This window comes from Pan troglodytes, chromosome 17 (assembly GCF_028858775.2).
Source record: "Pan troglodytes isolate AG18354 chromosome 17, NHGRI_mPanTro3-v2.0_pri, whole genome shotgun sequence".
NCBI classification, from domain to species: domain Eukaryota; kingdom Metazoa; phylum Chordata; class Mammalia; order Primates; family Hominidae; genus Pan; species Pan troglodytes.
Window position 1 is genome coordinate 24573203 of NC_072415.2, and position 26749 is coordinate 24599951.

Below are 26749 nucleotides of genomic sequence, written 5' to 3' on the forward strand. Positions count from 1 at the left end.
TTGTTAGATATTCCCAAGTGCTTCATCAAGTAGTTGTACCAATTTTCACCTCCTCAGCAGGATGTGAGAGCTCCTGATGCTTGCATCACACTCGCTTCAACACTTGGTGAGCCTTACCTTTACCAGTCATATTCCTGGGTAGAAGAGGATACTTACATTCAATACGCATTTCCCTGCTTTCTAGTAATAGTGCGTTTCTTTTCCTGTGTTTATTATTTTTCCTTTTTCTAAGTGTTGCCTGTATTCTTTTACAGTTATTTTCCCATATGCATAACTGAAAGATCATGTATGTAGCTATTACAGTTAAATCAGGGTCATTGGAAGGAGTAGACAAATTAATGAACATACAATGCTTAATGTACTGTCTGTCCTATAGTAAGAAGAAATTAATATTGCTGACACCCTTGGAATGCCCAATAATGACATCATCAATAACAATACTTATCAGTGGAACAGAATTTCAGACCTCGGCAACCATTCTACATTCCTCTTACATTGTAGCCATACAGTTGGATATGACAAGTATGCACAACTAGCTGATGACATCTCATAGCCCAGAGTGGGAAGCAGCCTTTCCTCCTCTACTCATCATCCATCTCTCTTACTCATAGAACCCTGCTTTCCTTTATGGGAATTATGAGAGAAGACTTAGGGTTTTCCAGGAGGCAGATCCTCCATTTCCCCATGGCTTTGTCCAAGAGTGCAGGAAGAAGATCTAAGATTGGTCAATTGGATGCTCTTTCCCAGGACTTTGGCTTGAGAGACAGAGACTCTAGCAAGAAGGGAACAGGTAAATTAGTTAGTTCACTCATTCCAGGGGCTTCAGCAGCAGGAGAAATGGGGTGCCATGCTGATCAGGCTGGTTTAGCCATGGGATGTTTGGTCTGCCATCTGCTTTCTTGATCCCTTTGTTTCTGTCTGATCTTGTCACAGATGTTAAATCTCTGAGCCTTGGATATTCTTACAGTAGACACCTATTTTGCTTAAGAGAGCCAGAGTCAGTTTATCTTTCTTGTGATTTCCGTATTTTGTCTCTGCTCAGATTTCATTCAGTGGAGTTAGAAATGCCAGGGCGCAGCTTATGCCCTGTGTCAAGAAGGAGTAGGATGGAGGAGGCTGATGCCCTGGTTCAGTCATAGACTCCTCCTTCCTTTGGAATAGTGTGATCTAATGAAGGTGGATGGGTAGGAGCAGTGCATGCACCCTATCTTCTGCCTGTTACTGACTGTACATGGTATGTTCTTACAAAAGATCTGGTGAGATGCTTGTTTTTCCCAATCAGAAAAGGAGCAAGCCTTGCTGAAAAGGGGGTTTCAAAGCAGAAAAATGGACTGTTCAGTTAAAAGAAAACATACTGTGTCCACTCTTTTACCTGTATCAACTTTTCTTTCTTACATTGGATGACTAGGGTACACCATTTCAAAGGACTTTAAGAAATCTTATAATATTGTATTTATACAAGGCAACATACATATTTCAATATGTAAGTCATGAAGTATAATAAATATATATCTATAAAGCCACCATCCAGCTTAAGAATGAAAACATGATACTAATTTTCCTCCCCAACTGCTATGCTGAATTTTTTGTTTCCTATTTCCATGCTTCTTCAAAAAATCTTTACTGTATAAGTAAAGAGGTAGTTTACTTTATATATACTACTTATATAGTTTGGCATATATATCTAAGGTACATATTAAGGGCTTTTGCTTGATTTTGTATTTTAAAAATGGTAGTATAAAGCTGGGCATGGTGGCATGCACCTGTAATCTCAGTTACTGGGGAGGCTGAGTCAGGAGGATCACTTGAGCTCAGGAGTTTGAGTTCAGCCTGGGCAACATAGCAAGATCCCATCTCTCAACAAAAGTAGTATATAATCTTCTGGCTTGCTTTGCTCATTCAACATTATTGATAATATTTATATTCTTGCATATGTTGCAAGTTGATATATTTTCATTGTGTAATGTTATATTGTCTGAATATGCCACAGTTTATTTTCTCAGATTCCTGTTGATAATTGTTTTCATTTTTTTCCCATTAACATGAACTTATCTCTTAATTTTGTGTAATTGCTGGAGCCATGGGGTCATGGAATTTGCTGGAATTATCTTCAACTTTCAAGTTCATGCTGAGTTGCTTTTTATGGTTTGCAACATTTAATCTTCTTCCAGCAGAGTATGAGAGTTGTCATTGCTCCTCAACCTTGCCAACATCTAGTAGTGACAGACTTCTTAATTTTTGTCATTCTAGTGGGGATGCATTGGTAGCTCATTGTGGTTTCTTTCTTCATTTTCCTGATTACTAATGAAGTTAAGCAACTTTTCATAAATTTTGGTGTGAAGTGCATATTCAAAGCTTTGCCCTTTTTTTTGTGTAGATTGTTCTGTCTGCTATTGCTATAAAAATACTTCAAAATTCAATGTCTTAAAATAACACATTAGTAGATCTTTAGGCCACTCATGATTGGGCTGATCCAGGCTGGGCTTGACTGCATGGTTTTATAAAAGGCTTCATTTCAGGCTCAGGTGCGTTCTACCTGTGTTTGCTCTGGGGGCCCACTCTAAAGGAGCAGAGGCTAACTAAAGCGTGATCTTTTAATGGTAAGTAACTGCAGTGCCATGAGCTGAAAACAAGCTGCATACACACATTTTAAGCATCAGCTTGCCCTGCATCTGCCATTGGTCAAAGCAAGTCATAGCACAAGCCTGAGTTGAGTGCCTTTGGTCCAACAAGGACTCAGGAGCCTCAGCTCCTATGACTTTGCAAGGTTCAGCCCCTGTGGCTGCTCTCAGGGGTTGGCACTGAGTGCCTGCAGCTTTTCCAGGAGCATGGTGCAAGCTGTAGGCTGGTCTACCATTCCAGGGTCTGGAGGGCAGTGGCCTTCTTCTCATAGCTCCACTAGTCAGTGTTCCAGTGAGTACTCTGTGAGAGCTCCAACCCCACATTTCCCCTCTGCACTGCCCTAGCAGAGGTTTTCTGTGAGGACTCCGCCACTGCAGCAGGCTTTTGCCTGAATGTCTAGGCTTTTCCATATGTTGTCTGAAATCTAGGCAGAGGCTCCTGAGCCTCAATTCTGTGCACCTGTGGGCTTAACACCATGTGGAAGCTGCCAAGGCTTATGGCCTGTACCCACTGAAGTAGTGGCACAAGCTGTATATGAGCCCCTTTGAGCCATGGCTGGAGCTGGAGTGGCTGAGATGCAGGGAGCAGTGTCCTGAGGCTGCACAGGGCAGCAGAGGCCCCTGGGTGTGATGCACAAAACCATTCTTCCCTCCTTGGCCTCCAGGCCTGTGATGGGAGGGGCTGCCAGGAATGTCTCTGAAATGCTTTCAGGGCCTTTTCCCTATTGTTTTAGCTATTAGGATCTGGCTCCTCTTTTCTATGCAAATTTCTGTAGCCTGCTTGAATTCTTTCCCTGAAAATGGTCTTTTCTTTTCTACCACATGGCCAGGCTGCAAATTTTCCAAACTTTTACACTCTGCTTCCTTTTTAAATATAACTTCCAATTTCAGGTCATATCTTTGCTCGCACATATGAGCATAGGCTGTTATATGAGCCTAGGCTGTTAGAAGCAGCCAGGCCACTTCTTGAAGGCTTTGCTCCTTAGGAATTTTTTCCACCAGATACCCTAAGTCATACCTCAAGTTCAAAGTTCCAGAGATCCTTAAGGCAAGGTCACAATGCAGCAAAGCTCTTTGCTAGTGCTTAACAAAGTGACCTTTGCTTCAGTTCCCAATAACTTCATTTCCATCTGAGATCTCCTCCGTTTGTACTTCACTGTCCATATCACTATCAGCATTTTTGTCACAACCATTCAAGAAGTCTCTAGGAAGTTCCAAACTTTCCTTCATCTTCTTATCTTCTTCTGAGCCCCCTAGACTCTTCCAACCTCTGCCTGTTATCCAGTTCCAAAGCTGTTTCCACATTTTCAGGTATCTCTATAGCAATGCTCCACTCCTTGGTATGAATTTTCTGTGTTAGTTCATTCTCGCATTGCTATAAAGAAATACCTGAGACTGGGTAATTTATTAAGAAAAGAGGTTTAATTGGCTCATGGTTCTACAGTCTGTACAGGAAGCATGGTGGCATCAACTTCTGGGGAGGCCTCAGGAAACTTACAGTCATGGCAGAAAACAAAGGAGAAGCAGGCATTACTTACATAGCTGGAGCAGGAGGAAGATAGAGAATGGGGAGGTGCTGCACACTTTTAAACAATTGTATCTCATGAGAACTCACTCACTGTTACCAAGACAATACCAAGGGGGAATTCTGCCCTCAAGATCCAATCACCTCCCACCAGGCCCCACCTCCAACACTGAGGATTACAATTCAACATGAGATTTGGGCAGGAACACAGATCCAAACCATACTTACTGAAGTCACCCTGTTGTGCTATCAAATACTAGATCTTATTCTTTCTAACTATTTTTTGGTACCCATTTACCATCCTCAGTTCTGCATCACCCTCCACTACCCTTCCAAGCCTTTGGTAACTATAATTCAGTTCCACCCATGTTGTTGCAAATGACAGGATCTCACTTTTTATGGCTGAATAATACTCTGTTGTGTATATGTACCTCATTTTCTTTATTCATTCATCTGTTCGTGGATACTTAGGTTGCTTCCAAATCTTGGCCCTTATGAGTAGTGGTTCAGTAAACATGGGAGTGCAGATATCTCTTTGATATACTGTTTGTTTGGTTTTTTTTTTCTTCCTTCCTTCCTTCCTTCCTTCCTTCCTTCCTTCCTTCCTTCCTTCCTTCTTTCCTTCCTCCCTCCCTCCCTCCATTCTCTCTTCCTTTCCTTTCCTTTCCTTTCCTTTCCTTTCTTTTTCTTTCCTCTCTTTCTCTTTCTTTTCTTTTTTTGAGACAGGGTCTCACTCTGTCACCCAGAATGGAGTGGAGTGCCATGATCCTGGCTCACTGAAGTCTTGACCTCCAATGCTCATGCAATCCTCCCACCTCAGCATCTCATGTGCTGCCATGCCTGGCTAATTTTTTTTTTAATTTGTATATATGAGGTTTCACTGTGTTGCCCACACTGGTCTTGAACTGCTAGGTTCAAGCAGTTCTCCTGCCTGTGCCTCCCAAAATTCTAGTATTACAGATGTGAGCCACCATGCCCATCCTTATTTCCTTTCCTTTTATAAAAAATATTTTTATTGCAGTAGCTTTTAGTTTTTGATTACCTGGATAAATTGTATAGTGGTGAAGTCTGAGATTTTAGTTCATCCATTACCTGAGTAGTGTACATTATACCCAATATGTAATTTTTTTTTCTCCCTCACCCCCTTTCTAGCCTCCCCGTTCTGAGTCTCCAAAGGTCATTATACCACAGAGTATGCCTTTGTGTCCATAGCTTGGCTACCACTTATAAGTGAGAACATGTGGTACTTGGTTTTCCATTCCTGAGTTATGTCACTTAGAATAATATCCTATAGCTCCACCCAAGTTGCTGCAAAAGACATTATCTCATTCATTTTTATGGCTGAGTGGTATTCCATGGTGTATATATACCACATTTTATTTATTCACCCACTGAATGATGGTACTTAGGTTGGTTCCATATCTTTGCAATTGTGAATTGTGCTTCAATAAACAATGTATATGTCTTTTTGATATGACTTCTTTTCCTTTGGGTAGATACCCAGTAGTGGGATTGCTGAATTGAATAGATCTTTTAGTTTTTAAAGAACTCTCCATAGTGTTTTCCATAGAGGTTGTATTAACTTACATTCCCACAAGCAGTGTATAAATGTCCTCTTTCCACCACATCCACCCCAACATCTATTGTTTTTGATGGGATTATTTGTTTTTTTCTTGCTGACTTGTTTGTGTTCCTTGTAGATTCTGGATATTAGTCCTTTGTTGGATGCATAGTTTGCAAATATCTTCTCCCATTCTCTGGGTTGTCTGTTTATTCTGATGATTATGCCTTTTGCTGTACAGAAGCTTTTTTGTTTAATTAGGTCCCATTTATTTATTTTTGTTTTTGTTACATTTGCTTTTGGGGTCCTAGTCATAAATTTTCTGCCTAGGCCAGTGTCTGCAAGAGATTTTCCAGGTTATGTTGTAGAATTTTTATAGCTTCAGGTCATAGACTTAAGTCTTTGATTATCTTGAGCTGATTTTTGTGTAAGGCGAGAGGGATCCTGTTTCATTCTTCTACATGTGGCTATCCAGTTTTCCCAGCACCATTTATTAAATAGGGTGGCCCTTCCCCAGTTATGTTTTTGTATCCTTTGTTGGTTTTAAGTATTTGGCTTTATTTCTGGGTTCTCTATTCTGTTACATTGGTCCGCATGCCTATTTTTATACCAGTACCATGCTGTTATGGTAACTATAGCCTTTTGGTATAATTTGAAGTTCAGTAATGTGATACCTCTGGATTTATTATTTTTGCTTAGGGTTGCTTTGGTTATTTTGGCCCATTTTTGGTTCCATATGAATTTTAGGATTGTTTTTCCTAATTCTGTGAAAAATAATGTTGGTATTTAGATAGGAATTACATTGAATTTGTAGATTGTTTTGAGCAGTATGGTCATTTTCATGATATTGATCCTTCCAATTCATGAGCATGGGATGTATTTCCATTTGTGTCATCTGTGATTTCTTTCAGCAGTGTTTTGTAGTTCTCTTCATAGAGATCATTCATCTCCTTGGTTGCGTGCAGCTATTGTAAAGGGGTTTGGGTTCCTGATTTGATTCTGCTTGGTCATTGTTGGTGTATAGCAGTGCTATTGACTTGTATACTTTGATTTTGTAACCTGAGACTTTACCGAATTAATTTATCAAATCTAGGAGACTTCTGGAGGAGTCTTTAGGGTTTTCTAGATATACAGTCATTTATTTTGACTTGGTCTCTTCCAATTTGGATGCCCTTTATTTCTTCCTCTTGACTGATTGCTATGGCTATGATTCCAATACTCTGTTGAGTAGAAGGGATGAAAGTGGGCATCCTTGTTTTAGTTCTCAAGGGTGAATGCTTTCAACTTTTCCCCATTTAGTATGATGTTGGCTGTAAGTATGTCATACATGGCTCTTGTTGTTTTGAGGTGTGTCCCTTCTATGTCTAGTTTGTTGAGGGTTTTTTATCATAAAGGGATACCGGAGTTTTTATAATTTATTTTTTCTACCTATATTGAAATGATCATATGGCTTTTGTTTTTAATTTTGTTTATGTGATATATTACATTTATTAACTTGCATGTGTTAAACCATCCCTCCATCTCTGGAATAAAACCCACTTGTTCATGGTGTATTATCTTTTGATGTGCTGTTGGATTTGGTTAGCTAGTATTTTGTTGAGGATTTTTGCATCTATGTTCATCAGGTATATTGATTTGCAGATTTCTTTTCCTTTTTTTTTTTTTTTGATATGCCCTTTCCTCGTTTTGGTATCAGTGTTACTGGTTTCCTAGAATGAGTTAGGGAGGATTTCCTCTTTCTCAGTCTTTCAGAATAGTTTCAGAAGGATTGGCACCAATTCTTTGAATGTCTGGTAAAATTCAGCTGTGAATTCATCTTGCACTGTGCTTTTTTTTGTTGACATTTTAAATATTACTGATTCAAACTTACTGCTTGTTACTGGTCTGTTCAAGGTTTCTATTTATTCCTGATTTAATCTAGGAGGGTTGTATGTTTCTAGGAATTTATCCATTTCCTCTAGATTTTCTAGTTTGTGTGCATAGAGGTGTTAACAGTAGTCACAAATGATTTTATATATTTCTATGGTTTTGGTTGTAATGTCATCATTTTCATTTCTAATTGAGTTTATTTGAATCTTTTTATTTTATTTTATTTTATTTTTTTGGTTAATCTAGCTAATAATGGTCTATCAATTTTGTTCATATTTTCAAAGAAGCAGCCTTTGGTTTCATCTACTTTGTTGTTGTTGTTGTTGTTTCTATTTCACTTAGTTCTACTCTGATCTTTGTCATTTCTTCTGCTAGCTTTGGATTTAGTTCTTCTCTCATAGTACCTTGAGGTGTGACATTAGGTTGTCAGTCTGTGAACTTTCAGACTTTCTTATGGGCATTAACATTGTAAACTGTACTCTTAGCATTGCTTTTGCTATATCCCAGAGGTTTTAATAATTTGTGTCACTGTTGTCACTCATGTCAAAGAATTTTTAAATTTCCATCTTGGTTTCATTGTTAACCCCAAAATAATTCATGGGCAGATTTTTACTTTCCATGTATTTATATAGCTTTGAGGTTCTTTGTTGAGTTAATTTCCAGTTTTATTCTACTGTGGTCTGGGAAGATACTTAATATGATTTTGATATGTTAAAGTGTATCAAGACTTGTTTTGTGGCCTATTATATGGTCTATCTTGGAGAATGCTCCATATGTTGATGAGAAGAATGTATATTCTGCAGTTCTTCGGTAGAGTGTTCTATAAATATATGTTAGGTTCATTTGTTCTATCATGTAGTTTAATTTCATTGCTTCCTTGTTGACCTTCTGTCTCGATGAGCTGTCTAGTGCTGTCAGTGCAGTGTTGAAGTCCCCCAGTATTGTTGTGTTGCTGTTCTATCTCATTTTTTAGGTCTAATAGTAATTGTTTTATGAATCTGGGAGCTCCAGAGTTAGGGGCATATAAATTTAGGATTGTAATATCCTCTTGTTGGATTGATCCTTTTATTATTATATAATGACCTTCTTTGTCTTTTTTTTTACTATTGTTGTTTGAAAGTCTGTTTTATCTGATATAAGGATAGTAACTCCTGCTAGCTTTTGGTTTCCATTTGTGTGGAATATCTTTTTTCACCACTTTACCTTGAATTTATATGAATCTTTACATATTAAGTGGGTTTCTAAAATACAGATATTTGGTTTGTGATTTTTCTATCCATTCTGCCAATCTGTATCTTTTAAGTGGAGCATTTACACCATTTACTTTCAACATTAATATTGAGATGTGAGGTACTGTTCCAGTCATCATGTTAATTGTTACCTAGATGGTTTGTTTTCTTATTGTGTTATTGTTTTATAGGCCCTGTGAGTTTTATGCTTTCAAGAGATTCTATTCTAGTGCATACTGAGCTTCTGTTTGAAGATTTATAACTCCTTTTAACCTTTCTCGTAGGGCTGGTCTGGGGTACTGACAAATTCCCTTGGCATTTGTTTGTCTGAAAATGACTTTATTTCTCCTTCATTTTGAAACTTAGTTTTGCTGGATACAGAATTCTTGGCTCTCAGTTATTCTGTTTAAAGAGGCTAAAAATAAAAGCCCAATTCCTTCTGGCTTTTAAGATTTCTGCTAAGAAGACTTCTGTTAGTTTGATAGATTTTTCTTTATATGTTACCTATTGCATTTTGTCTCACTGCTCTTAGAATTCTTTCCTTCATGTTGACTTTAGATAGCTTGATGACTATATACCTTGGTGATGTCCTTTTTGCAGTGAGTCTCCCAGGAATTTTTGAGCTTCTTGTGTTTGGACATCTAAATCTCTAGCAAGACCAGGGATGTATTCCTCTATTATTCCATCAAGTAATTTTTCTAAACATTTTGTTTTCTCTTCTTCCTCAGGAACACCAGTTATTTTTAGGATTGGACCTTTTACATAATCCCAAATTCCTTGGAGAGTTTGTTCATTCCTTTTGATTTATTTTTTAAATTTTTGTTTGATTGGGTGAACAAAAGCCTTATCTTCGAGCTCTGAAATTTTTTATTCTACTTGGTCAGGTCTATTGTTAAAATTTCCACTGCATTTTTAAACTCCCTAAGTGTGTCTTTCATTTCCAGATGTTCTGATTGGTTTTTCTTTAAAATATGTATCTCTTTATAACATTTTTCATTTATATCTTGAATTCTTTTTTCATTTCTTTATGTTAGTTTTCACCTTTCTCTGGTATCTGCTTGAGTAGCTTAGTAATCAACCTTTTGAATTTTTTATCTGGTATTTCAGAAGGATGCGACTTACATGTTTATAGTTTATTATAGCCTAATTTGGCTCTTAGTGCTTTTAGTACTGAGTAATTTGTATGGGTTCCTTGGTTATAGTGAATCTTTGTATTGTGGCTTTCCCAGACGCCTGTTGTAGTAACAATGTGCTCAGTGTGTGAACAAGTTCAGCATCTCCTATGGGGTTGGAATGGCAGAGATCTCTCGAAGCTTATCTTGTTTCCCCACAGTGTGCATTTATTTATTTATTTATTTATTTTGTCCCAGTATTTTATTTATTTACTGGGTTGAATAGTTAAAGCTTCAGGCCAGTATGGGAAGTATCCCTGGGTAGAAACTGGTTGTGGCTAAAGCAGGTGGGTAAATGCAGCACCCAATAGTGGGCAGATGTCCCAGCCCTGACAGAGGTGGCTGGGGGACCTTTCAGTGAAAAACACTGAGGTCTCATCAGGGGGAAGGGTGGGAGCCACCTTACTTCTTCTGCCAGGCCAGCAGGAAAGTGATCCAACTCCCAGATGCACTCCTGACCCAATGTTCCAGCTATTCATATCAGACAGGCACCTGTTTTCATGTCTAGGAATGTTGATGTTCCAAGTAGAGAGGAGTTGTGACCACCTCTTGTGCAAGCCTGAATCTGGAGGGCACTCCTAATGTGAGGATGCTGTCACCCTAAAGTGTTCCAGAAAGGCTGTCTGTAGATACACCCATATCAAGCTCTTGTGGGAGAAGCCCCAGCTGTGTTTGCAGTAATGGATAAGAGAGAAAAGAAGTCCCCTTCTCCAAGACCCTTCATGAGCACCAGCATTGCACTAATGCCTCTGCTGAAAGAAACTTCCCGTGAGCAGAATGTTCTGGGACTCAAGGCCTGGTATCCAGACTTTTTTGTCCTATGGGGTGTTCCCTTGATGTGGTGCACTTCCCCTTCCCCTAGGAGTTGGTGTCCCTGAGAGCCAGACCACTGTGAACACTGCTATTCCTCTGGGTGTAGCCACCCCATAGGGCTGCCACATTTCAGGCTGTTGCTGAAGATTATCTGCAAGGGGTCCAGTGATGTGACCTGTCCTTATGTCTCCTAGCAGTAGGCATCAGCACTAGCTCTGATGGGGGTGGCAAGGGAGTGACATTGACTCAGTGAGAGTAATGTAACTGTTTAGAAAATTCTGAGTTGCAGACAACCTCTGTGATACCCTTTGGACCCTGAATCTTGGGACTTATTGTGCTATTCTCATAAAGTATTATGTAAGACTTATGGGTGCAGAATTAATACATAATTAACTATTAATATTTTAAGATTCCAAAATAGGTAATAAAGGCAAATTTTTTTAAAAAATGAGAGTAGGTGGCTGCCATGACATAAGGAAAGTGACAATATGAAGCCACTATGCAGACAGGCTCCACATGAGGGCGAGTGGTTCCCACAGGAAGTTTGGTGTCAGTTTCTGACTTAAATCATTGTGTGTGGCAAGGATTTGGCTAGTGTACTGAGTGGTTAAGTTTCAGATAACTAAACTTACAATATAGTTAAAAAAGCTACAGCATAGTATGGTGTTCAAAGAGGGACCCCAGAATTGTACTGTCTGGTTACTTGTCTGTTGTATAACCTTGGACAAGTTACTTAACCCCTTGGTGTTTCCTCTTCTGTGAAATGAGGGTGACAGTGGTACACATATTGTTGGGCTGTCATAAGTATTAATTGAAAGTGTATATGTAGAGGACTGATAGCTATGCCTGGTACATGAGTACTCAAGTAATGTTAGCTACTATTAATACAATTAAGAAGGATCAATTATTCATGCATAAGTTATCAAAATGCATTCATTTGTAATCATTAATTTATTCAAACATTATGAATTATTAACATCGAGTATCAACTGGATGAATAAATTCTAGGCTGGCAGTATCTTTGAAATAGTGGGAAATCAGTTCAGTGATAAGAAATTTGTATTCGATATTTTGGTGATAAATTCATTTAAGATCTGTGCAGTGTCCTAGAACCAGCAGAAATGTTCTTTCACTGTGCATGTCGTTAGACATAGTGTCCCTCCTGTGAACACCCAGGCCACTCTGTAATTTTTTAATGGCATGTATTACGTTTCTTATTCATTTATGTATATTTCTTACCTATATGGTACCAATATGATTTATTGTTTAAACTGGGATATTTTGGGGAGTGAAAGCAGTGCGGTTAATCTTATGCTAGGATGAGTGGCAGAAGACAGACGTACCTTGGGTTATCCAGGACATGTGGCTGCTATACTTATCTCCCTTTAGCGGGTGTGTGATTAATCAGCTTCATATTCCTCAAGGTACTTGTGACTATATTGGTGGTTAATAGATGATCATTAAAATGTTTTTGAAAGAATTACCAAATAGCACCTTGACATAGACAGACAGTGAATTATTTTAGTTATTTATAGACTCCTTCAATTTGAAGTATTCAGATGCTTTCTAAGTATCAATCTAATTTATCTCCTTAGTATTTGGCAACATGCAGACAGATAATTCTACTATGAAGGGAAATTAAACTCATTTAGAGGATTAAATTGAAAAATTAGTACACTATTTTCAATTTTTATACAGAAATACAAATCATTTATATGTAGTTATCTATGTTGTTTTTTAAATCTAAAACACTGTTTAGAAGCTTCTCTAATTAAAATCACTGAACATCACGTTGTCTGTGGTAGGTGGTGCTCGGGCATTGTCACAAAGCCAGGGGACACCGGGCACAGCTCAGTCTAGTTGGTATATACCTTTACTTTCCCTGGATAATGTGTTTCTTTGATGTGTTTTATAATTTGACATTATTCTTTTTTTAACTCTAAAAACTTTATATATTTTTTCAAAGCTCAACAAGGAGACATGTGGCTGATGTGACATTTGGGGCTTCCTGGGAGTAGGCCATATATCATGGACAGTCAGAGTAATCCATGTATTTTGATACCATGCCAAGGACATCAAGTTAGGTTTATTTCAAAAGAAATGTCCTATTCGGTTGAGTAGAATATGCTCTTTGCATTGACATTATAAAGGATTATACAAAACCTCTCTTTAAGTCTGTTTTTCTGTGTGTTGGACTATCTGTCTATCTATCTATCTATCTATCTATCTATCTATCTATCTATCTATCATCTGCCATCCATCTGTATAACATTCATCTCCTATGTATTTAATGGTCTCTTGTATTTGATTCCTTTTTTGTCTGGCAGCAAAATCTTACATGGATTGTTTGGTGACTTTTATATTTTTGCTTTATTATTTCTAAATTCAGAGGAAATTCCTTATTACCAAATTGTATGTTGAAATTTCTCCTCAGTGTAAAAACTTTCATTTTTTTTCCTGATATAAAATAATGTGAATTCAGGCTTTCTTGCTGTTTTAAACAAATCAAGGTTATTGAGATAATTGCAGGGATTATCAAGGCAGATCATTTTTGATGGTGAGGAGAAAAATGCCAGTAGCCAGATGATTTCAGTTTGACAAGTCATGGGGTATTATTTGTCGTGAAAGTCAGGCCAGCTTTGGCAGTGCTTGTGTCTTGTGCAATAATACTTCGCTACAAGCATCAAGTCTATGCTGTTCATTTGCATAGATGTTCAGAGTGTTACCAGAAGCTAGGCATGAAACATTGTATTTACATTCTACAAAATGAATGTAATGTTATTGAATTTAGTACATAAGTGCCTGTCTTAAGGACATAAATATCATCTGACTAGAAGCAAAAGGATATGTGGAAAGGAAGTGTTTTTTTGTTTATTTTTTGTTTTGTATATTAAAGAAAAAGGGAAAGGAATTAACTTTGAAAACAGTGCTCACTCTAGTCATACAGCATTCTAAAGGATAATGTATGGATCAAGAACTAATATTCACTGGATTTAAGGGCTTGAGGCTTCTCTGTAATTCAGAGAGACATGTTTATGTAGTTGGAGTCAATAAACGCATATTGAGAGACTTCTGTGAGCCAGGTAATATCTAGACAGTGGAAAATAAGGATCAGTAATTCACAGTCCTTGTCGTCGGGATGCTTACAGCCTCATAAAGGGAGGCATATCTGCAAACAAAAACTACAATAAAGGTATGCACAAGAAATGCAATGTAGAAAAGACACACTTGGTTTACTTGGAGCAGGAGGTAGGCAAGGAAGACCTTTCTGAAGGCTGTGAAGTCTCTTTTAGTGGGGTCAGAAAGGACGAGTTCAAATTAGATAAGTTGAAAAAGGGAGGGCAGGCAATGGGGAAGGTGTTCAGAGGTTGAGGGACCAGCAGAAGTATGGAGTGGAGAAGCAGCAGGAACCTTGCTTTGCAAAGAACTTTAAGACTTTTGGATTGACTGCAACATAAAATTGGAATGATCAGAGTTAATAGGAGTAGAGGAAGAAGGTAAATTCAATAAATGTTTAGTAAATTAAAAATCAACAAAACCTGATGACAATATGTACGGTGTGATATAAAGGATGAAATGATGGCAACTCCTAGTTCTCTGGCTCAGACATTAGCCTAGAAGTAGTATTGTTTGAATGAGAAAAAGATGCATTTTCTCCTGGGATGATGCAGGCCAGTGGCAGGTGAACCGTGGGTGTAGAGCCCATGGTGGATTTCAGCCTCCACTTGCCCCTTGGCTTGGTGCTCTTGGGTGGTGTACAGTCTGAACAACTCTAAGAGGAAGCTCTGGGCAAATGGGTGGCCAGTTATCAGTGCAAAGAGGAGGAGAGCCTAGAACTGGGAGGCAGTGTGGAGGGAGATGAGCTCAGTTGCAAATATGTTACATTTACCATATTTGGAGTGTCATTGTTCAGGTGGAAATATCAGTGAAGAAGTTGGATATATCATCGTAAAGCACTGGGGACTATAGATGATTTAGGGCTATTAAAAGTTTTAAAAAATTATATTTCAATTGTTAACATTATTTCAAAGTGAATGACTTCTGAATTATAGCTCCGGCGGAACTCGTTTGGTATTGGTGGTTGGTTCTCCAAAACGGTTGGCCTGCCCTGTAAAAAATCTCATTTCAAATAACTTTTCAAAGAATGTCTACCACTGTTTATGAATATACAGAAGAATGATCATGATGAATTGGATTGGTGAAATTTTTTCTTATTTTCTGTTTCAGATTGCTATGCTATGCCTTGTATGACTAAGACCTCTTACCAAGAATACGTGTCAGACCATGTGAGTACAGAAGCTGTGCAGGCTGATTGCAGTGAATCCTAATTGGTTAGGTCAGCTAAGCAAAAAAGCAAACATTTTATCCCAGATAAGACCAAAAGCAATAATATCTATTTTCCCCATGATATAAATTCTAGATGAGGTAGTAAACGCATTGCCCTCCCCCTTGTCTTATTATTATATTAAGTACTATAAAACCAATTGCAAAATTTTTGTCAACTTATCAGGTTATTTATAGTAACCAATTATGAGAAGTATAATTGAAAGCATTTTCTTGTTTGCTTCTGTAATTCTGAAGGGGTCACACCCCCATCCCCAACTTCTTATGTAACCCTGTTTTACAGAAAACCACTGCCAAGGAGTGCGGGGGTGGCAATGAAACAGCCCAACAGGAAAAGGAAGCTTAATATGGATTCCAAAGAGCGTTTGGATCAGGATGGACGCTTGGTAAGATGTCCATCCCTGGACCCTTCCTCACAGTGTGTGATCACTACCAAAATGCACCATGGAATAGTAGAGTTCACATAACCACACTCAGGGGCTTTTCAGTCACTTGAAACGATGTGGCTTCTGCTTGAGTTTTATGTGTAGTGGTATAGAATATAAGTGTTCTTAAAGTCTGATATATATTTTAAAAGGTGATCTTAACTTTAAAGGTGAAAGGAGACCTTTTCTTTTACAAAGATGGAGGTAATCAATCATTCTCAAGTAAGAGAACAGAGGCTGTAAACTGCATGGGGTTACATTAGGGTTCTCCAGAGAAAGAGGACCCCCTAGGATGACCGTATGTGTATATGTGTGTGATATTTTTGTGTTTGTGTACACACACACACAGAGCGAGAGAGAGCTAGCAAGCGAGAGAGAGGGTGAGAGAGAGAGAGACTTATCTTAAAAAGAGGAATTGATTGAGGCAGGTTGTGGGGGCTGACACGTCTGAAATATGCAGGGCAGCCTGGCAGGCAGGAGGCCCAGGGAGGAGTTGGTGCTGCAGTCTTGAGTCCAGGTCAGTCTGCAGGCAGAATTCCTTCTTCCTTGGGGGACCTGTTTTTTCTCTTAAGGCCTTCAACTGATTAAATGAGACCCACCCTCATTACAGAGTGATCTACTTTGATCGAAGCCTGCTGATTTGAATGTTAATCATATCTAAAAACATACTTTCACAGCAACATCTAGACACTTAGAAGGTATAATGTTCACTATGCCTGTAGTCACCATGCCTGTTCTGTTTCCTTATGACAGCTTTATGTATTCCTGCAAATTTAAAAGTTAGCAGAATGACCAGAAGACCTCCATGGTGATTATTTTTGGGGACGGTGGGCCATTACAGCATTCTCATCTGTGACCCTTCATTGGTTCTTAGCATGTATTTGGATGTGGATTTTGGGGTCTTCATGTGGTTTGTGGTTATACATTTACACATTGCAGTTGCTGAAGTGACATCGTGTAATACATTTTCTTTTGGTTCAGTTCCAGGTTAGGTGTGGTTTGATGAACTCCAGACATTAAATGAGACATCTCAAAGAATGATCTGGTTTGAGGTTGGTTTCAAGGTGTTCAGAATAGGTCTGTGCCAAGCTCTAGAGCCATTCCTTCAGGATTAGCCTCACTGGGCAATGGGGTGATTAACATTGGGCCAGGGGCCAGTTCCCTGGGTCCAGATTGGTTGCTTTTCTTAGATCGGTTCCAGGAGAGTTTAGAGCTCTAAATGTATAAGGGAAGAACTTTCTATTTAAGAGGTGTCTTGGACCAGACTTGGGCAGGCCTGCATCTGTCTTGGCTTAGGGGAAGATGTCATTCTTTGTGTTCTGCTGTGTCGTGTCCTCTGAGGAATCAGAGCATGAGGAGACTCAGGATTTGATGTGTTCAGAGTTATTCTGGGTACTTCTCCACATGTGGTCCCTGGACCAGCAGCATCAGCATCATCTGGAGGTTTGTTAGAAATGCAGATTCCTGGGCCCTAGTCCAGATCTTCTGAATCAGCTACTCTAGGGGTGGGGCCCAGCAATCTGTTTTAACAATCCAGGTGATTCTGATGCCCACTCATGTTTGAGAACCATTGTCCTAGGGAAGTGGCTAGATGCATCTTACCTGCTAAGCATGTTACAGTTAATCAATATTTTTCTTAAATTTTTTTGTTTAACATTTGAGACCACCTTCCCCCGTCCACACGTATTTTATATTAATTGTCAGTATCATTTCTCTTTAAGCTGCTGAGATTGTTACCCCCCTATCTTAGTACTCGGTTATCTTACTCTACAATCTGAGTATTTAACCGTTTGCCTCTTCTGCATTAGCACAAATCCCAATTTCCTCTTAAAGACCAACTCAGTTTCTAACTTAATCCTGATGTGTTTACCATTATTTCTACCCCACATTGGGACTTTCCCTTTATTGGACTCCAGAAGTGCTTAACACTTAGATATGCTTTTAGTGCAGGGCTTGCATAGCTAGATTTTCAAAAATATCTGTTAAATGATGTTCCTGGTGCTTAATGACATCTCCATGCAAATGAATTTTTTCAATCATTAGTAACAAAATAATATTTTAAAGGGCCATATTCTTAGTTTACCTTTTGAGATGTTTGGGACATATTATTTTAAAGCATGTTCACACATAATTGAAAAGATGCACATTTAGTCCACGTTGCACTGTCAGTTTGGGGCTCATTGCCAGTAACAATGTTCATTTTCATTAGTCAGATTTAACAGTTTAATACAGTAGGCTGTATTCACACCTGGGGCTGCATTCACTGTGGAAAGAAGGGTTGAGTCATGCTTCAATTTTGCTAGACTCCTTGAAATATTGGTAACATCCTTTATTTTGTGTATTACCCTTCTGGTTTACAAGCGACGTTTCTAGTCAACTAAATAACATCCCATTGGCAGATCATGCACATAAAACATCAAGCAAATGCACAGTTGGGTGTTTCGGAACATTTTCTTCTGAGAGAGTAATTTCATACCTTGGATATCTAATAATTTTAGATGATAATATTAATATCTGTCAGTGAATGTCTTTCTAGACTAATATTTTCTATGTATTTCTAGATAGAATGTAAAAAACATTTTCTTATGCTTTTCAGAACCTAGGCATATGGTTAAAAAATAAAACAGTACAGACAGGCAGTAAAGTAAGAATTAAATTATCCGCCGTATCCCCTCACACATACACTAAACCCCTAAATATTTTCCTAACCGTGTGACCACTGTGTACAGTTTCTCGTATGTCTACATAGGAAAAAAAAAGACAGCTAAAAATTCCAAACCTTTTATGCACATATACACATACATACACACATCCCAAATGGGCGCACATTCTGCTCGTTGTTCTGCTTCTTGCTTTTTTTGCACTTAATTATGAATGTCTTGGAGATACAGGTCTTATTCTTTTCAGTGTTGCATAGTATTTCATTTTATGAATGTACCATAATTTATTTTAACAGTGCCCTACTGTGAACATTTACATTATTTTAATTTTTGTGGTTATACACAATGTTATATCCAATGTTCTTATTCATATATCCTTTTTATATGTGAATACTTTTGCAGTTCATTCATAGGTACTATCACTGCAGTGAAATTATTGTACAAAAGGGTATGCTCGTAAATTTTGATAAACCACTAGGTATCATCCTCCAAAGAGATCACCCTAGTTTATCCTCTCCCTAACAGCATCTGAGAGAGTGCCTCTTTTCCTTGGGATTTGTTATATGTTTTACATCTTTGCTTCTACCGTATGGGTAAACCTCTGTTTATGATCTGGTCCCTGTAGTGCTGCTGCAGACTTGAAGAGGGTTTTTCTCTGTCCCTTTAGACTCCTTGACGTATTTTGTCTTTTCACAACTTCCAACACAAAGTTAAGTGTCATTTTTGGTGCCCTTTGCTAGATTTTTCTGCTCACCAGCTTGCTTTAGAACTGACTAGCAAAGTAGGCACATGGTGACTGGGGAAATGAAGTCTGTTTTTTTTCAGGGTGATTTCATTGATGTCTAGTGTGTATGTGAGCGTTCTGGGCACAAAACCCCAAAATAATATACAGGCTGTGAAATTTCAAATTTCCTACATAAAAATGCAAGTTTCACAAAAGAAAAAGGAAATTTTGTTTGAATATACAAAATGAATATACAAAAATGAAATATATGATCTCCGTGTATATAAAATATTTGATACTGAAAAAATGTTAATTCCCATTCTCCCTCTCCCTGTGAACCTCTTAACATCAATGGATCTTTATCTAAATAGTGAGTTATGAACTTTGAGAGATAGAAATATGAGACATTTTTCATTCTCAAAAGGATCTTAGACTATTGCTGAATAAAGGAAAACTAACTTATGTAGAGTGATGGAAAACAACTAAGTACATATGTAGCCCATTTGTGCTCTAAGGTATGGTCACCCTTCAGAGAAAGGTAGAGTCATCGGGAGCTTGAGTCTGACCTTGAAGGATGAAGAATATCTAAGATATTTACCTTGAATGCATTGTTATTCTGTTGTAACAAACAGCTTATAAATCCAACCTGGTAAATCTAATTGGAGAGAATATAACTTTTTTTTTTTTTTTTTTTTTGAGACGGAGTCTTGCTCTGTCACCAGGCTGGAGTGCAGTGGTGCAATCTCGGCTCACTGCAATTTCCGTCTCCCAGGTTCAAGCGATTCTCTTGCTTCAGCCTCCCGAGTAGCTGGGACTACAGGTGCGCACCACTATGTTCAGCTCATTTTTTTTTTTGTATTTTTAATAGAAATGGGGTTTCACCATGTTGGCCAGCATGGTCTCAGTCTCTTGACCTTGTGATCCGCCTGCCTCGGCCTCCCAAAGTGCTGGGAATACAGGCGTGAGCCACCGTGTCTGGCCATATAACTTTTTAATATATTAACATCTAGATGCTCTCTAACCTTGAGAGGTAAGAAAGTTGAGGGGTAAGAGTGGGAATTATCTGGGCCCCTTAAGGAGGCAGCATGAGCAAAGGTATGGGGTTGGAAGAGAAGGTGACGTGTGTGATATATGGCTGGACCTTAATGACTTATCTGATTCAAGCAGATGTTGCTATTGGCAGTATAGTAGGTGAGCATTGGATGGGGTTGGGGCATGGGTCAGGAGATTCAGGTTTTATTCTTTAACTGTGCTGCTTATTAGCTGTGTGGCAAAAGACAAGTCACTTCACTGGGCTGGGCTCAGCTTCTTTGTCTGTAGAACAACAGTCTTAGATTGCAAGAACTTTATGGGTCTTTCCATTTCAGTAAGTATAAGGTTTGCTGTGCAATTAGATTGCAGGGTGACTGGGGTAGGTCTGGCTGGTCACACTTGGTGAGGCTTGATGGCCAAGCAGAGAAAGTTGTACTTGAGATGGTGGCCACTGGCCTTTAAAGAATGACATCAAAGGCCATGGTTGAACTCAACTTTTGCAGAGGGTAATGCAATCTTTCTGTAATATCCTTAAATAGATACTGAGAAAATGTTTGGGGTGAGTTTATTTTGGTTTCTATTTTTAAGTAATAGTTAATTCTTTACATTTTGTTGCCTCATAGAAGACTGATGCCAGTTTACAACAGTCAGTAAAATTCATGTATTTATAAGGCTTTGTTATATTTTTTGCTTTTTGTTTTTTGTATGTGTCTTAGCAAACACTTTAGAGATATTTCATTTGGAGACTGTAGCTATATTATCAAGTATTTGAACAAAATGGAAGTATTTCATTCTCCCTGAGTGTGTCTGAATTCCAGTAGAGTGATGGAGAAAAGTCCCACAAATTTCTTTACTTTTATCCAATAGGCAAATTCTATTTATCTTCAGTTTATATCCCACATTGGATCAGAGCAAAAAAGAAGTTGAAAAGTGGACTTGAACTAGCAGGTGAAATTCAAATAGCAGTTTGTCACTGGGGTTATTAAATAGGATTTCACTGTTTTCTACAGTCCATGAAACCAATGTGTATCACCCTCTGGGGCACAGATAGCAGGTTCTTATGGAACAAGAACAGCAGGGTTCTCAAAAATCCTTGAGTGTTCAGGAGTCTTTGGTCTGACAGCAAAGGAGAGCAAAGGGGTATTATCTGGCAGTTCCAAGGTGATGAATCAAAATTGCCAACCACAAATCAGTAGCTGAAAATCCTTTGTTTTGTTCCCTTGATTGGAATTCATAGACAGAGAAACGTAGACACTAATTAATTAGAAAACGTCACTGTGCCTTGTAGTAAAAGCATGTGATGCATCCAGTGCCAGCAGGAGGGAACAGAACATTAAGCCTTTTTGGTTATTTTCCCACTTCATAATCCTGTCTTCCAAAATGATGGATTTTAACCTGGTGAGTGGAAATGTACCATAGCAAAGACTTATTTTATGTTCCTTAAACCATTATCTCCCTGTTTTTCAGAACACTATTTTTTTCTGGAACTTTATTTTCAGTTTTCAGAATTAAAGTTTGAAACCTGAGAAATCGCAGTAATGGTTTTATTTTTCGCAATTTGTATTGATTTCCTTTAGTGGTCTGTCTGCAAGGATAAGATAAAGCGCTAATTTTTTCTTTTGTTTTTTAAAATTCACTCTCTGTTCATTAATAGCAGTGTAGATTTATTACCTTTATGAAATAATTAATTAGCTAGACAGAAGAAAGAATGTTAAAGCTAGCAGGAACTTTGGAGAACATTTAGTCCAATTTCTTTATTTTAACAGATGAGAAAAATCAGGTCTAGAGAATGTAGGTCATTTGTTCAAAGTTAAATAGCTTTTAGTGGTGGGTTGAGATTTGACCTTAGGTCACCTAGCCCTAAATTCAGCATTTTCCCTGCTCTACCATATGATACTAAATACTTTTCCATTTGCAAAATTGTTTAAACATAGGTCAGTATGTTAATAGATATATATGTTTATTCTGATATACACAATATAATCTTTCATGTGTATATGTGTATGTTTACCTGTCTATAACCTTGATCCACCTAAAGAACATACAGATGTTGGAAGCTTAGGCAATTTAAATCCAAAGTGAGAGGTAATGTTGTTTTTGTGTGGAATATTTTTTCTTTCTAGGCAGAATTTCAGTAGCAAATACAGAAGTGTGAACCAAACACTCACTGAGCGACAGATAGCATATTATATATTTCTTTTTATTTTTGAATGACACAGTGATTATAAAAATGCTTCAGTAGCTGTAGTGTGAACATAATCAACTCTCGAATGCTGTTTCTTTTTACTGTTTTAGGTTTTGCAGTAGAAGGGAGTCTCTTTGTTTTGAATTACATATGTAAATTTCCTGTGTATTGAGTGAATGAACAGGGGTGGAACTGGGGTAAAGTGCTACCATGGAAAATTAGACCCAAGGCAGGAGTTCATCATCTCACTTGCAGTAGAACAGGGTAGATATGATTGCATGACTGTTTCCACTCCCACTGCATGCCCTGCTAAAAGGTGGTGGCTTTGCCACTCACAGTGAGGGCCGTATACTTTTGGCAGTAGCATCTGCTGGGAGCTTGTTGGAATTTGTAATCTAAGGCTCTACCCTAGAGCCACTGAATCAAGCTCTGCATTTTAGTAAGATTCCCAGATGATTCAAATGCATGTTAAGAAGCATTGGCTTATAGTACATTTTAGCAGAATGCTACTTTGTTAATTGCACGAAGACATCCATGATAACTTTGGATGTGAAATCTGCCAGGCAGAAAAGCACTCTTCTTGAACCTTTCATTCTTGCCTTCATGCATCAAATATTTGTCGACCTAGACTAGGTACCAGACTATGTTTTGGGGATGAAAGACAATTAAGACGCTGATACGTTTTGTTACTATACAAATTATCTTTTATACCTTAAAACCATAGAATTGAAAAAGGAACTAAAAAAAGGTAGGAAAATGAAATTAATAGTATTTATTTCATCAGTTAAAAACTAGTTTGCTTTCATTAAAATATTAGTATACATGATTCATTTTTGAAAACCTGGTTTAGAGCTTTGTGATACCACTATGTGCAGTCTTTTTTTTTTTTGTTTTTTGTTTTTGAGATGGAGTTTAGCTCTTGTTGCCCACGCTGGAGTGCAATGGCGTGATCTCAGCTCGCTGCAACCTCCGCCTTCCGGGTTCAAGAGATTCTCCTGTCTCAGCCTCCTGAGTAGCTGGGATTACAGGTGCCCGCCACTATGCCCGGCTAATTTTTGGTATTTATAGTAGAGACAGGGTTTCAGTATGTTGGCCAGGCTGATCTCGAACTCCTGACCTCAGGTGATCCTCCCGCCTCAGCCTTCCAAATGTGCAGTCTATTTTTTAGATTTGGTTTTTATGGTTGTCAAAGCTAGGGTGACCAAGCCTCCTCATTTGCCTAGGACTCAGGAGTTTCCCCAGATGTGGGGCTTTTCAAAGTGCTATGAACAGGTCTGCCCCATGCAGACTGGGACTGACAGCCACACTAGCCATAACTTAAAAAGATCTATCCCAAAACTATATAAGAATAAATTGAAGAAATATTTTTTGATCAAACTTACTAATTCATAACACTCATTTTTCAGCAACAGTTTTTGTATAAATCAGCTGCTAAATTTTCACATTCTCTGATGATAATTAGTTGTTCTTGGAAATAATGAAAACTATTACATATTGGCCAGGTGCAGTGGTGCATGCCTGTAATCCCAGCACTTTGGGAGGCCGAGGTGGGCAGATCACTTGAGGTCAGGAGTTTGAGACCAGCCTGGCCAATATAGTGAAACCCCATCACTACTAAAAATACAAAAATTAGCCGAGTGTGGTGGTGCGCACCTGTAATCCTAGCTGGAGGCTGAGGCAGGAGAATAACTTGAACCTGGGAGGTGGTGGTTGCAGTGAGCCGAGATTGTGCCACTGAACTACAGCCTGGGTGACAGAGCAAGACTTCATCTCAAAAACAAACAAAAAAACCCCAAAAACTATTGTATATTTATGTTTCCAAAAATAAGTTCAAAGCCTGCTTGAAACCCTTCATTTAAAAGATTTTAAAATTGGGAAATTCCGTTCCCAATTTTTAAGTACATAATTATTACAATTTTTTTTTTTTTTGAGACAGAATCTCACTCTGCCACCCAGCCAGGAGTGCAGAGGCACAATCTTGGCTCACTGCAACCTCCGCCTCCCAGATTCAAGCAGTTCTTCAGCCTCAGCCTCCCGAGTAGCTGGGGTTTCAGGCACATGCCACCACGTCCAGCTTATTTTTTCTTTTTTGTATTTTTAGTAGAGACGGATTTTCACCATGTTGGCCAGGTTGATTTCGAACTCCTTTCCTCGTGATCCACCTACCTTGGCCTCCCAAAGTGCTGGGATTACAGGTGTGAGCCACTGTGGGTGGCCACGAATTTTTAATAGGTGGAATACATTTTGATGGCCACAAAATGACGTAAATAAGACACATATCTGGATACCCACTTTCAAAATGCTCTTTGTTATTGTGTCTTTCAAAAGAGAAAGCCACTTTCCTAGTCTTTGTTGAATGGTAAATGTTCCTTCAAGAGTTGCAGGAAGAGCATGCCTTGCTTGCGCCATGGGGTGGGGCTGCACCATCTTGCTTGCTGCGTGTGCTTGTATTGTTCATCATACACAATTTATGGTTTCTTTTCAGGAATTTTTGAAGTCGCTTGTCCGTTCTATGAAGGTCAGTTTGGTTAAAATTAAAGCATTTTAACTGAGTACTTACAAACTGTAGTAGACCCAGATAAGCTTTGAAAGCAAAAGTAGGATGGAGGGCTTGGCTTCGGTGAGGACCAAGCCTCTTCTGTCAGCCACTCCTGTGCGACTGTCAGGCCCAGGGATCCACTCAGGGAAGGTACCTGTGTCAACCTCAATATTAACTGTTATCAAAGCTTCCTGTCTCTTTTATTTTAGCCAGAAGCAATACTTTTAATGGATTCCTTCCACGTCCAAATGGATCATGTGTACCCCTCCTGGGCACCCACTGGAAGACTCTGGGTATTGTGTGCGTTGTCCCCCTCAGTGACAAGGATCTTCATAACTTTCCTTCCTGCAAAAAGGAACATTAGTTTTCAGTGTTTCCAACAATTATCCAGAAATACCATCTAAACACCATTTTCTGTATTCTAGGAGCAAGCTGAAGAGGAAAAGAAGCCCAAGGATAGCACAACCCCTTTGAGTCACGGTAATTATCACCAATATTTACAGTGGTAGTTCACAGTGAACAAATTTTAAGTGAATTTTTATTAGATTGCTTAGTTGTTTTAGGTTTATTAATTAAAATATGTGATAATAATATCTACCATTTATGCAGGGTATTGCATACTCTTCTGCAGACTTTATCAGTGTCATCTAAGGTTTTCAAATATATGCTTCAAAAACATCTGAAGCTCTTGTTATCTCATTTATTTGCCTTTAAAAAAGGCTTTAAATAAAACAACTTATTTGTAAATTTTCTCTGTGAACAAGAAAATAAAGAGATGCTATTTAGTTTTTTAATAATCCTTTGTGTGAGCTTTTCCCAGACTGATTTGATCTTCTAATGATTGCATTGTATTAAAGTCATGTTGTAGAGGAGATTGTGCATTTTCTCTAAAATGAATACTCCTCATTATGGTTATTAATACATCAATAGGTTTTAGATAATAGCCTTTTCATATTCAACTAATTCTCTGATGCTTTAAATTTAAACCAACAGATGAAGATGCGATTTTCTGGAAATATACATTCCACATATTTTATGATTATTGCTATACAAGCAGACAGCTGTTACTAAATTTTCTATCAAATGTAGTAGAATGTCCAACAACATTTGTGTTATTATCTATGGAAAGGAAGCATATAAATATGATAATGGTCCTCTAATTAACTTTTAAAGTACCTTAACATTTTGTTGAGTAAGCTTTTGTGTTTATTTTTAAATAATGGAAACACCTAAAAATACCTTGAAAAAAATGACAAATAAGAATTGAGATTTTTAAAGTCCATTTTCTATGGCTTAGTCTTGGGATGAAATATTGAGAATTTGTGATTTTTCTCCCTAAATGATTTTAAAAATAAAAGCTATGTTTTTTTATTTTAAACAAATGGGTGGTGCTTTAAATTTCTTTTCTTCTCTTGCCGCCTCCCCAGGCCTGTCATGTTCTTTGCTGAAAAATCAAAACAGAATGCAGTAGTTTGATAATTATATAACTTGATGTTCAGCTCGATCAAAATATACTTCAGTTATGTAACACTGGGATTTTAGAAATGAATTGGACTGTACCTGGCCCTAACAGCAGGGGTTTTTTAAAACAATTTTTTTCTTCTCAGAGAGAGGTTGTGATTTATGATGTTGTTGTATCTCCCCTGCAGCTATATTTTCACACTAATGTAAATTGTTTTAGGTTCTCTTACTCTGTGGTCGAAACATTTACTCTAGAAAAAGAAAAGCAGACTGAGGCCAACAATGTAAAAATATTCAGTCCTTCAAACTAACATTTTTTACTGATTTAGTATTTACAGTTTCATTACATCCAGGTATATATTTATCTCAAATAGCTTTTTGGTTTTATTTATTTGTTCTTGTTTTTAACAAGTCTGGGAGGGTCCAGTTGGAAGCTTTTCAGTTTTAACAGAAAGTAACTTTTTGCTGTGTTTTTTCATTGTTGGACTTGTTTTATAGTTAATGGTCCATTGTCAAAAGTTCGCACCGTGGCTGACTCTTCTTTAAATCTGATAATATATTGTTCCTGTTTTCCCCAGCTGTAGAACAT

General features: G+C 38.1%; 1 protein-coding gene across 26 annotated transcripts in view; it reads left to right on the forward strand.

The window, feature by feature from the left end:
* Positions 1–26749, forward strand: part of L3MBTL4 (L3MBTL histone methyl-lysine binding protein 4) — a 470574-nt gene that overhangs the window by 94293 nt on the left and 349532 nt on the right. For 20 of the 26 annotated variants that reach the window (XR_010152030.1, XR_010152029.1, XM_063795942.1 and 17 more), the window contains exons 2-4: positions 15018–15076; positions 15418–15520; positions 25125–25179. Coding sequence is in view for 20 of the 26 variants with exons in the window: in XM_063795942.1 (XP_063652012.1) it covers positions 15449–15520; positions 25125–25179 (127 nt within the window). In the remaining 6 variants the exon portion in view is untranslated. Of the gene's footprint in view, positions 1–481; positions 791–15017; positions 15077–15417; positions 15521–25124; positions 25180–26749 lie in introns of those variants that run through there. The other 6 variants (XM_063795950.1, XM_054672318.2, XM_063795953.1 and 3 more) reach the window with 3 other exon arrangements.